Below are 12,529 nucleotides of genomic sequence, written 5' to 3' on the forward strand. Positions count from 1 at the left end.
GTGCTTTTATAGCAGTGTCTTATACTTATCTTGCTTTAAATGGTGGAGTACTACAAGTACCCAATTCTAACTTCTCAGAGTGCCAGCTGGCTCAACACTTAGCTTTGAAACACTCTTGTTTTATGCACATCTACAACCCGAACAAAGAGAGACAAAAAACTTACTTGGACATGTTTCTTGCTAGGCAGTCTTTGCGGCAGATTTCACCCATACCAGGGAAATGGTTAATTCTCTGCAGAGGGACAGGCAGACATAATAATGTTGTTAGGGCCATTACGCTACTCAATTCCACCCCCACCCCTTCATAAAAATGAGCACATTAAAGGCAGCAACCTGAAGTGAGCTTACAATGTTCTGACATTTATGCCCAATTACGGACTCAAAACAAAAAGGTGACGCTGAGACCTTTCTCAACCCTTATTTAGTTTACCATGTTTTTTTATACTTTAAAGGTTGGGGAGGGAAGAGGCAAGAAAAAAAAAGATCAATCTCAACTCTGAGGGGCCGAGGTAATTGGTTCTGCATCGCAAGCTCCTGCAGTGACAGTTGAATGAATTGCTTTGAATATGCCGAAAGGGGGGTTGGGGGGGTAAAGGAAAAACTCTGGGTTTTCTGTATTCTTTGACCAAATGATCCTGAACAGGGGCGTTAATTAGGCTCGTATGAACTGAAACTTGACAGCAAACTCTCACAGTACATCACTAAAAGGAAAAAAGGGAAAAAAAATTAAAAGAGAGAGAGAGGAGAGGGGGAAAAAACAAGAACGCAGAGTGTAAAAGGGATCCGTGATTATTATCCAAACGAGACAGACGTAATTAGGGATTCGGAAGAGATTGCACAATTATGCCAATGCCGCGAGACGGTGTGGCTTGTGAGGGGAAATCAAAACCAATTGTTGAGGGACTTCTACTTTTCTTCTGAGAAATTATCTTATGAAACACCACAGCAAGCGAAGAAGCAAGTGAAAACAATTGACGGCAAATCACCAGTACTGTGTGAAGCATTAGCCACATCGCTACACGTTAAGCTGTTACAGTATTTGTAATATCAGTCTACTTAGCTGAACTCTTGCTGCCCCTATCTTAACAAGCCATACTCTTTCTGACTAGCTTGTGATTTAATCGATCATTAGTGCCCAGTCTAATCAAATAAGCACTCAGTAAGATGGATGGCTAACGCTTGGAGCTGAGGGGGAGCAGCCAAGTTCACTCAGCAGGACAGGGAGGTCAAACAGAGGTAAGATCACTCTCAGACTGGTACACAGAACTCAGAGCAACCCTTGTTGTTTAGGCCTGTCTTATCAACATCACTAGTGACATCTGAAACCTGCCTCCCCACCCCCTGCTGCTCACAACTTGTCAGTCTACCTGTCAATCATCCATCTGTCTCTGTGAAAGCTCTGTTGTTCCCTCTCATTCTGTCCACCCTTCTTTCTTATTTGCTGTCTCTCTCTTACCTCCCACAGTCTGAGGAAAAGCAGATGGACAGATTCAGAGTGTTCCGCACACCATCATCTTTTTCCTTTCCTTTCATTTTATTCAGATATTTACTATATTTCCACTGACCATTCATCTGTGCCAAACTTTTCTCCTCACTTTTTTCCTGTACCTATTCTTTTACCTCTACTTACCACTGGTCAAAAAACGTATTATAAGGCAGGATGGTGTGTTACGACCCCACAGGCCCAGGGTCGGGTGAAGGGTTTGGGAGTCCACACCACATTATACAGAAACTGATTAGATTCAGCTTCATCATTCTGCAGCTTCATGGTCTGAAGCAACCTGAGCCAAGCTGTTCTTGGAAACCGTTTCATTTCTGTAAAGTGTGTGAACATATAATACTTTCTGTTCTGTTTTAATTTATACTAACAGTGTGGAACAAATTGATACAAATTGCCTTATCTAGTTTTGATTTATATATCTTATTACTGGATACTTCTAAACACAACATGCAAAATGGTATCTTGCCCATTGATCACATTTAGTTTTTTAGAGTTAAATAACAAATGACAGTAATTTATAATCTCATTTCCCCCTCCTAGTCTCCTCAGGAATACAGCTGGAAATGGTTCTGCTCTACTCTTAAGTTTTTATGTACAAAAAGTTGTGTTGTCCGTTATTTGAAAGTTTGAGAACATGATAACCTGACAGATAAGGTTAACTACAATCATTTATAAAATTTCACACATACGTTTATTGACAAGTGTCAATAAAAAATAAGTAATGTTTTCTAAATTCTCAACAAACCTCTTCATGTGCATGTAGCATGTGCTTATTGCTGTCCTGGGATATCTGGTGACAGGTGAATTTACGCTCCATTTTTTTTCTTATTATAAAATTTGACATAATATATACAACATGTATAAGCGTGAATAAATATTTTGTTACAGTTCAGATTTAAACATACTACAGTGCACACTTTTAGAAGCTTTGGAGCAGGTTTGTTCTACTTACAAGAGTGTAAAAAACGTATCTAGAAATGCTTTGTGCTGTAATAAGTTCTAAGCATCTGCAGGAAATTGTGTCATGTTTATCCAACTCTAAGCGAAGGAGTATTTGAAGCAAGGGATTCATCTTTCTTTGAAGGAAAATCATTTAGATAAAATTCTCTAAGCAGGGGAAGGTTAAAGTAGATGTCGTGTTCTTTCATCCTTTAAATCTCTTTCTTCTGGGGCACTGCACTGTTTCATTTCAAAGAGATCTCTTTCACCTTTTCTCTTAGGAATCCCTGGGGAAAATCCTACCTTACCTTACCTGCTAGTGATATGCATTAGTGCAGACAGGTTATTTGGTTTCACATTTTGTTTACCAGTGTAAAGTCAGCTAAACACATAGCATATGATCTTTTCAGAAGTGTTCCTACAGACATTTAATTTCCAAACTGACTGGGAGTTCACCTGGGAGTTGATCAGTATCATAGTCTTTAGCTGTTGCCCACTGAGCACCTTTATTGGAGCATAAAGGTTAAGATCCAGATTTTCCTGTTCAGTGCAGCAATTGGATGTGACACCCTTATCTTCATAAGCCTTCCTCTCTAACCTCTAGGCTAGTGCCCCCAACCAAGGTGTGCTGACTTAACATGGAAGTCATACAGTGTACCTGATAATTCCTGAGCTCAGCGATTTTCTCATGCTGCACGGCCGAGTCGTTCCAGATGAGGTTGGCAGTTTCGTCATCATCCCGGGTCTTGATAAAGTCCATCTCGTTGATGACTATACGAACTGGGTGGAAAACAATCACATAAGATTTATATTCCATTAATAGAATGAGCAATTCAGTCATTTAAATCAACTTTTTTTTTTTAGACTTAACAATCCAAGAGGACTTGTGTGGCCATATAAATGATGGCAAAGCAACTTACTGATATAGATGCAAAATGAGAACAAGATGTGATTTGGATCCACAAATCAAATATTTCTACTTAACAGATCAATGTTTCACTCAAACATTTTGCAGGCTTAAATTTTGTCTTTGCATACATTAAGAGAGAATGAGTCCTGGAGATTATAGATCAAAAAGCTCACAGCAATATTTACCATTCGTGGAATGGTTGCAGAGCAGCCAATCGTAATGCCTCTCTTCAAAAAGATAAATTAATTGTCTGTAATGCATTCAAATCCCAATGGAAACCCCATAGCATGAGAGATAGGTGGCAAGCCCATTTGGACATTAATCCAACAATGATTCATTATTCAGTGAGTAATGAAAAATTCATATGCCCTAACGAAACGAGGTATTAATTAATTTCTTGAAAGCCTTCACAAACCTGAAGAAGGCTTGCCTAATGTTGCATGATGGCACTTGAATAGGAAAAAGATGTTTCCGATGTGACTTCATCAATCTGTTAACAAGAGGTTGACTGGACTATCTGGAACAGGGAGGGTTTACATCACAGCAGGCCTATGCTTACAGTTACCAGTAGGGTCTTTGAGTACAAAGCTATAATCAATCCTCTCTTACACATCTCACTAAACAGACATCCTTAGGGCCAGAGTTTACATTCCCTTCTCAGTGGGTGTAAAACAAATTTCCAACACCATATTCCTTTACCTTTAACCTTTATCTGTAATACTATCAATTCTGAAACAAAAAAAAAGACAGGTGCAAAAAAGGAAAGAGCAAAAATGACCCATGCATCTGGCCCTTAGTGTTAATTTTCCTTCAAAATAGCCTTGCACTGCCCTCAAAATGGCCACTGTGAGAGTCTCGTCACAGCTAGCAAACTGACTCACAGCTAGACTTCCATCTACCTACAGGATCCCGACAGCCCCTGACTTCAACTTGCTACTGCTGACTCCTTAGTTTCATCTGTGTAGTTCACCCCTGAGAGCTCTGCTGCCACACAATATACTGAACATGTGAGGAGTGCTTACTATGCTCTTTCAGCCCTTCTCAAAAAAAGCTCACTGCCCACTTAAATTACCTCGATAAAGATTTATGTACAGTATCTATGTAAGGCTGAGTTGTCTCGGCGTGAACTGTTTCATTGGAATGAAACTCTATTAGCTTTTATTTAATATGTTAAATAACTATGCCCCCTTTCAAAACAATCCACCACAGCAAATTAGATTTTATTATTGAGACAATACTGGGATTGGATTTGTGTTTCTGAGGGACTGACTGACCCGAAACCGAGAGTTGTTTCTAAAATGAATATACCATTCATTGTGTCACAGTATATTCATCTTACCTGCGGGACCAACCAAAATGTTGGTCTTGCTAAATAATAAAATTTTCATGAATACTGAAATACTGAAGCTTTGTATTATACACAATGTGGCTGGATCTGATATAATCTCATTTTACCCGACAAGACCAATGATCATTTACTGTGTGTTCAATAATGTTAACAGTGCTTCTCACCAGTCTGTGTAAGTAGAATCCTGAAGTTACATTAATACTACAACTGAAACTATAACCACTTACCCTACTGATATGGTAAACCCTTCCAGGCTACTCCCTTGTTTTCCAAGAACAAACAATACTAAGATAATACACATCAATGAAAGGGTTTCATCACCATTTCACAGAAAGCCTCTTTTCATCCTACACCGGCTACACTCAGACACAAGATCAAAAGATATTTTATCTTTGTAGACTGACATTTCTGTAGTATACATGACTGTTTCAGTTCCTTTTCAAACCTGTTTTTAATCATGTCTAACATCTTTACTGTACATTTTTATGTATTGTTGCTGTTGTAGTAATTTGTAAAGCTTATAGTTACTATTAGAAATAGGTTACTATACCAATCTCATATTTGGTGCCAGCGACATTGGCGGTGATGGTGCCTTTCTTCTTTTTGGTGCGCACCTTCCTCTTCCCACTGCTCTGGTAGGAGCCCACAGATGGCACATTCACGGGGGATGCTCCTTGATCCTCTGGAGGAGGAGACAGCACACAACAAAACTAGATACAGTCACAGCTTGCGCTCCAGGCTGGAAGGGAGCAGGAGTTGCTGGAGTCCTCTAATGTGTTTTCCCTCGTTTCTGCAGGGGATTTAGCGAGGTTTGTTTGTGGAGCTGTTGTGTAAATGAATTAGGTTTCTAGTTTGGTATAGCTGCATGCATCATGATTCTTTCATCATGATCTGACTGTGTGTGTGTGTGTGTGTGTGTGTGTGTGTGTGTGTGTGTGTGTGTGTGCGTGTGTGTGTGTGGGGTTCTGTGCAGGAAAGAATAACACTGATGAACAGGCAGGCAGGTACATACTGTATATGAGCAGGTGTGTTTATGTGTGCATGCATTTATTTTTTACAAAAACCTATCAGTCCTGAATGTTGGGCCCCTCTTACTCACCTCCATCATTGGGAGGGGAGGGCATCTCAGGGGCTGGAGGAGTGAAGGGGGAAGCCAAGCTGTCTGCCAGGCTTGGCGGGGCAGGCCTTACAGGGTACTGGCAGAACCCTCCAAGGGCTCTCTCACACTCGCACCAGTTAGTCTTCCCTGTCTTGGGTTGTATGGACAATGTGGTTCAGGATGGCCCAATGGATCATCTGAGCATCTCCCAGGCGCCTTTCAGCAGCATAAAGAGCAGCAGCAGAGTCTTGCTGGGCAGGGGAGTTTGAAGAGGGAAGAGTGGGAGGGGGAGGGCCTCTCAGGGGTCTACACGGCCCCAGCTTATTTACAACCCCAAGAGGAGAAAGGGAGGGAGGGGGATGGACAGAGGGATGGATAGGAATGCCTGTGGAGGACAAGAAAAAATATCTTTTACAGCTGCAGAATAGTGGTAGACTAACTGCTCAGAGGGTGACTAGTGCATGGTGTGGATCAGTGTGCATTTTCTTTCTGGACTGGAGTGCACTGGACATGCTTTTGATGTAAAGCAGCAGCAACAGCAGCACACGGGCCTATCAAAGGCTACATCAGTCAATCTGACACTGACCGTAACAGTTCAGTGAGAACTCTGTACAGCTCTGACACTGCAGTTCTACTAATGAAATAATCCAAAACTGTGTGATGTCCACTGGATTAATTGGTATTCTGTGGAACCATGGTGAAATATTAATGTGGTTGTCAAGTTAAGGGTTTGCAGCATCTCATCGCGTTTCATGCTAATGCCAGCTGGGTTTCATTGTATGTCTGCGAGGTCACTTCTTTCAAGCAGATGGCATTTTTACAGTGGTTTGTATAAAGGATGCTTCAAGCTATGAACAGTGTGGGGAATTTACACCACTCACCAGCCAGATTCTGTTATTGTTTGGCTGCGGTCTTTGAGTGTGTCATCAAACCAATGTTGAGGTAATCAGCCATTGTTGAGACGTCCTGTCACATTACATTTTTTGCTGGCTCGGGAATCGGGCAGCCTAGTGACTCAGTGGTTAGCACCGTTGCCTAAGTGCAGGAGGGGACAAGATTTGAGTCCTTGTCTTCTCTGTGTGAGGTTCGCATGTTCTCCTTTTGTCAGTGTGGGTACCCATGTCCAGTTGTTCTACATTCTCCAATTTTCAAACACAAAGCAGCGCTGAGGTGGACTGGAGACTACAAACTGCCCACAGGTGTGAATCTCTGTGAGTCAGTTCAGTGATGGACTGGCAAGCCGTAAATTGTTTCCTGGACTTACAGTATGCTTCAATAGATTCCAGCTGCTCATGACGCTTGTTCAATAAATGGCACATGTAGCTGCAAAATTTTTATTCAGCAATGATCCATACTAGTGGCTCTCAACCAGAGGGGTTGGAACCCAGAGGTGGCAAGATAAATCTGAGGGGTTGTGAGATGATTAATAGGATAGGAAAGCAGATAAACAACATATTTCTGCTACACAAAATTACATATATTAATCTACGATATATTCCTCTAATCTTGACTTTTAACTAGTGAGTTACTGGATTTTTTTTACCTCTAGAGGCCTCTAAAAATTAATCAAATAAAATAAGGGGAAAAAATTATGTGACTTTGGGATATGATGACATCTATGCATACCCTTCATAAGGCAGTTTCCTATGATTGAAAAGAAAGAAATCACAAATTCTAGTCGAGATGTTATTATTTGCAGAGAAGAAATAAATGCAATCAAAAAAGTTAACTCAAAAATATGAAGGGCATTGGTCTGTGAAATATAGTATACATAAAAAGACACATAAATCATAGATTATGAACATAAACCAGTTAGGCTACATCTACAGTACACTGTCTTCTGGTCCCACTTTTGAATTTCATAAAGAGATCAACAGTAGCCTCTAGTGGTGAGAATATACTGAAAGGCCTATTTTTTTCTACCACTGTTCACTGTCCACATGCACACACATACAGATACGCCTACAGGAGCACATTACACCTACACACATCGGAAGATATGCACACAAGCTGACTTGAAAAGCAACCCCATCGATTCAATCAGCATTCTCTGGACAAATTAGAATGGGGAAACAATCCAATCGCATTACTGCATCACTCAGGAGTCTTCACTGTCATCCCCTTGGTCTGACTGTGGTAAGCACAAGACATTGATCCTGGGGAGGACAGAGACTGGAACAGGTTCAGCAGAGAGAGGGGGAGCAACAACAAAGAGTCAGAGTGATAAAGTGAGGCAAGCTGCGCTGCTGACAACCTGCCCCCACCTCCCAGTGGTGTGCTGGATCTCTGTACAGGAGGCAGGGAACACAGTCTCTATGGGAGCACTGGACCTTGGTGTCATGTAAACCCTCAGGAACAAGGGTGATCTGATAGACACATGATGCACCAAACACATACCATTACACATACAACTAGAACACATGTGCATACTATAAGTAAAATAGTAAGTAATAGTAAAAATACACAATTCTCACACTATGTCCACAGGAATATATCTGAGATGTTAATCCTAATTATTCTGCACAATACTCCTGGATTATTAATCTTCATAATGTAAGGAGTAATTATTTTATTGCCCCTTTCATGTTATATAACATCTTAATTGTTTTCAGCTACAGTCAATATTCCCAATTAAAATTCTGTTTAAATATTGCTATGTATCCCAATAATAGCGATGATTAAACCTCATTTTAAGCTTAAGATCTTCTTTTAGATCTTCAGTATCAAAGAGCTAATATTAGATATTAATACAGAGCTAAGACATGTTACCATAAGAACTGAAAAAAGAAATTCTGTTTTCAAATATCTTCACTGCTAATGTGATTGAATTAAATGTGATTGAGTAAAATGTCAACACAGATTTCTATGCGGGCCTGTTTGCGTGGCTACCATATGAGGTCATAGATGAGGCGCTTTGGTAGCACACTGATGGATGATCCAACAAGAAGAGGCTCTCTCATGTTTTGCTCATTTGTCTTGGTGGTAGCGGTGGTTATCAGCAACAACACGGCCTACTTTTACTTGCGTTCACGTTATAGACGTGGGATTTCATTGTAATCAGACACCAGATTAGAGGTACTGTTATTGCTGACTGCCCGGGGGACTGAAGCAGGGATATCCTGATGTGACGTCACAGGTTTGAATTCAGCTCAGTGACTCGTGTCATACCCTCCATGATGTTACAGTCTAACATTTCCTGATAAAAAATAGAAATGTTTCCATCTTTAAAAGGTAGATAGTGTAATCTTTGAAATGTATAGTATATACTACAGACTATAAATACATACTAGACAATAACATACAATACTGTCATGTACAACATCCAGGAGAGAAGATGAGTTTGTCGACATGACTTGCTATTATATTTTACTGCGAGCATTAGAAAACATCATTACAATTAATCCAGCAGTGAAGTATTAACAACTAAATCTTAACTAAATCCCTTTCACTAAGTACAGCAAGTAGTTAATCCTCTGACGCAGTAACACTTTTTCTCCAACAGAGGGAGCCAGAGGGCCAACAAAGCAGCTGAATGGGCAGAGCTCCTATGGATGCTGAGCTCATGCACTTCCCCTGTGCCACACAACACAGAAAGACTTCATTGTAGTCAGCTCTTCATGCTGCTCATCTGCATCACTCTCTTGTTTTGCAGGCCCTAAATGCATGACAAGTGCATGTCTGTCTTTCAGGGCATTGTTATGCAGAGTTTTTCCCTAATTATCCTGCACTAGTTGGTAATGAAAGTGTCCCATTGTGTTCTTTTACTGTACATGTCTGTTTAAGGAATATATACTGTATTTTGCTGCAGTATTTAGGCTACATTAAAAACTTTTAATGAAACAATATCAGGAAGTGATATGATTCTCGTTCAAAACTACAAAGAAATTCATCTTCACACAGATATTATTCTCTATCATAAGGCAATGACACTTCAAAAATACTCTTTTTACATCAAAAGCAAAGCCACAAAGAGACAGCACAAATAGCTTTACAAGATGTGTGAAAAAGGAAAAGCTGAGCTGAACTGAAGCAGTAGACTCTATTTAAGTGGTGTCACACCTATTACAGAAGTCCCTTCAACAACCAGCGGTACATCCCTGAGGGGCTTGTTTTATGTTTTCCCTGCCTTACATGAAACTACATCTTGAAAGCAGTCATCAAATACAGAATCAACAGAGAGACTTGGGGAAACACCACTTAGATGTGTGTTGTGCTGAAAGAGCGGGATTTGCAGACACTGGCTATTTCCTGTACATGCGGTATGCCCCGGTCTTGCCATTACAGCAGTGATGGGACCTTAGGGCATGTAAAGCCATTGAAAAGGCAAGAGACACTGGCTAAGAATGGAGTCATGTTGTACTATTACACATCCTTGACTGAAAAGCAAATGTAAACAAAAGAATTTTGTTGTGATACAGATAGTATAAAACCCTTTTCACTGGATGTTTTCTTGCGTTTACAAGGAACAATGCCAAAGTGATTCTGTGCATCTTCAAGGCTTAAAACATACAGTATACTTGCAAGATCTCTTCTGTGAAAAACGGTCTCTACTTCTGTCACTGTGTATTTGGCCACTACTACCACATTGCTCTCTCAGGGAAAGCGATAGCTGAGTTCGCGGACTACTCTCACAGGAAAGTAGATGGTTTAGAATTGCCAGTGGATCTAAAATTAGCTCAAACCAGTGACCCAACTATGGCTTCGTGCCTTCTTCCAGATATGATGAGGAACGAGTGTGGGAGCTATCAGCCCACAGGGTACTGAAATACACCAACAAACATCTGAAAGCAAAGCTTAACTTTTACAGTGATACAGACAAAATGGTCATATGTGAAATTCAGCCACTGCTTTAGTAATTCTATTAAACATTTGTGTTAACTACAATCTCATCTGACCTTATTTTCTGTAAGACAAAGTTGAGCAAATATTTGTGTGATCACAACATGTGGCTGCTACAGTGTGCACTTACTATAGGTGTTTGTTTAAGCACCGCACTGTTGTTACAAAGTAAGCTTTGTGTGTGGAGGTGTATTATCAACAGATATAAATATGGGTTCAACTCAAACACTTCCAAACTTCTTACCTAATCCTGTCTGAGTACTGAGAAATCAGCGAGAGTTTCACTAGCTGGTGTGTAGTCAAAAAACAGGCAAGGATCTGTAGATATAAGCGAAGTCAATGGAATTACAAGTCAAGCAGAATTTAACTGGTAAATCAATAAACAAGTAAAAACAAAGTCCTTCTGTGGTGTGCTGCAGATTGGCTGCTGACACAGACAATATGTGAACTTGTATGACAAACAAGACTACTCACAGTCAGAGATTAATTTACACATGTGGTATTTGTCAAAAAAAACAAAAACTGCAATGCATATGACATTATTTAAAAAATGTAAACCTGATGAACAATGTAGAAGTCCAATCTTTGGAGTGAACAAATAGCTCAAACCTGCCTAAAATGATGGTGTTCTCCGGCTTCAGGGGTGTGAAACAGCAACCAAGCCTAATTTACATGGATACTGTGGTAGTGTGTAGTACTGTAGTGTGCAATGCTGCAACAAATATCCTATATGAATCCAAAACCTTCAGTATGCCAACTGTAGCCTGCATTAAAATAAAAGATTATACATATCATATCTTCCTAAATAGACTTATCTCTGGGATATGTCCGGGAGGCAGGATGCCATCCAGAAATCATATGTCATGCTGGTATTTTTATGTAATCCATCTGCCCTGTTGGGAATGGTCATCTCCAGGGTGATGTTTCAGCATGTGGTCTGTAAGTGGCACAGTTGAGTACAAACAGACTATACTACATCATATAAATACTGGCTCTTCAAACATCATAGCCTTTGTGTAAATAACAAGGCTCATAGCATCCTGCTAAACGTGCATGGCAAGACACATCATCTTACGGGTCCTTGCAAAGCTAGCTTGAGCTAAGAAACAGCATAGCAACCAATATGGTATCTTCCAGATGACTGGAAGGATCGGAGGCCATCCCCTTTCTGGAGATCTTGTCTGTATTTCAGGATTAACAAACACTGGAATTAAATCCTGCATGTAGCGTTAATATCTTGGATATATGAGGGTTTTTCAGGAAATTAGTTGCGCTGCCAAATTAAATGTCACAAAGCCTAAGCAGGTGCATTATTGCTATGAAATAGTTGCTAGCGAGCTGCAGCTAACGTTAGGTTGCTAGCCACTTGTGTGGGTCAGGTGGAAGGATCGCAAAGGGAAACAATCTGGCAATGCTGCTACTCGACTCCTCCAAATGAAGCGTTAACGTTTAACTGCCAAGCGAATGAGGGCGTTTTCATTTCAGGTTCCTACAGCATGACATGAACAAATTCCTGAATGAGACACCGTCTAATAATTCAAAAGCAAACAATGACCCTGGACTACTCTACTGTTAGCTTAGCCGCAGCGGTTGAAAGTGAAGTAGCCCGTTAACGTTACCTTATTTATTCCGGACACTTTGCAGTGCAGCTCTTCTGCTGCTCTCATCCAAGCGACACAGCCGCTGGGGTCTCTTTAGATAAACCGTCCAGCCCTGAGAGTATTTTCAAAACTACAATAGTGTTTATGGTGTATAACAGCGTTACTACTGAAAACACTGGTTGACAGACAGAAAAAAATCAGTATCTTTTAGTCGCTTGTAGTCCTCCAGTGTGCTATGAGAGCTGGAGCGAGTCCATGGGCTGAACCATTCGCTCTCCAAGAGGAGGGGGGG

The 12,529-nt window shown here is 40.6% G+C and overlaps 1 protein-coding gene across 3 annotated transcripts in view; it reads right to left on the reverse strand.

Moving 5' to 3' along the window:
- Nucleotides 1-12,529, reverse strand: part of ttll7 (tubulin tyrosine ligase-like family, member 7) — a 76,596-nt gene extending 64,067 nt beyond the window's left edge. The window contains exons 1-6 of one of the 3 annotated variants that reach the window (XM_044361466.1): nt 12,256-12,527; nt 10,881-11,573; nt 5,798-6,182; nt 5,249-5,380; nt 3,099-3,220; nt 165-232 (exon numbers count right to left, since the gene is read on the reverse strand). In XM_044361466.1, coding sequence (XP_044217401.1) covers nt 165-232; nt 3,099-3,220; nt 5,249-5,380; nt 5,798-5,822 — 347 coding nt within the window. In that variant the 5' untranslated portion in view covers nt 5,823-6,182; nt 10,881-11,573; nt 12,256-12,527. Of the gene's footprint in view, nt 1-164; nt 233-3,098; nt 3,221-5,248; nt 5,381-5,797; nt 6,183-10,880; nt 11,574-12,255 lie in introns of all 3 variants that reach the window. The other 2 variants (XM_044361467.1, XM_044361465.1) reach the window with 2 other exon arrangements.

The sequence above is a fragment of the Thunnus albacares genome, chromosome 9 (assembly GCF_914725855.1).
Source record: "Thunnus albacares chromosome 9, fThuAlb1.1, whole genome shotgun sequence".
Taxonomy (NCBI): domain Eukaryota; kingdom Metazoa; phylum Chordata; class Actinopteri; order Scombriformes; family Scombridae; genus Thunnus; species Thunnus albacares.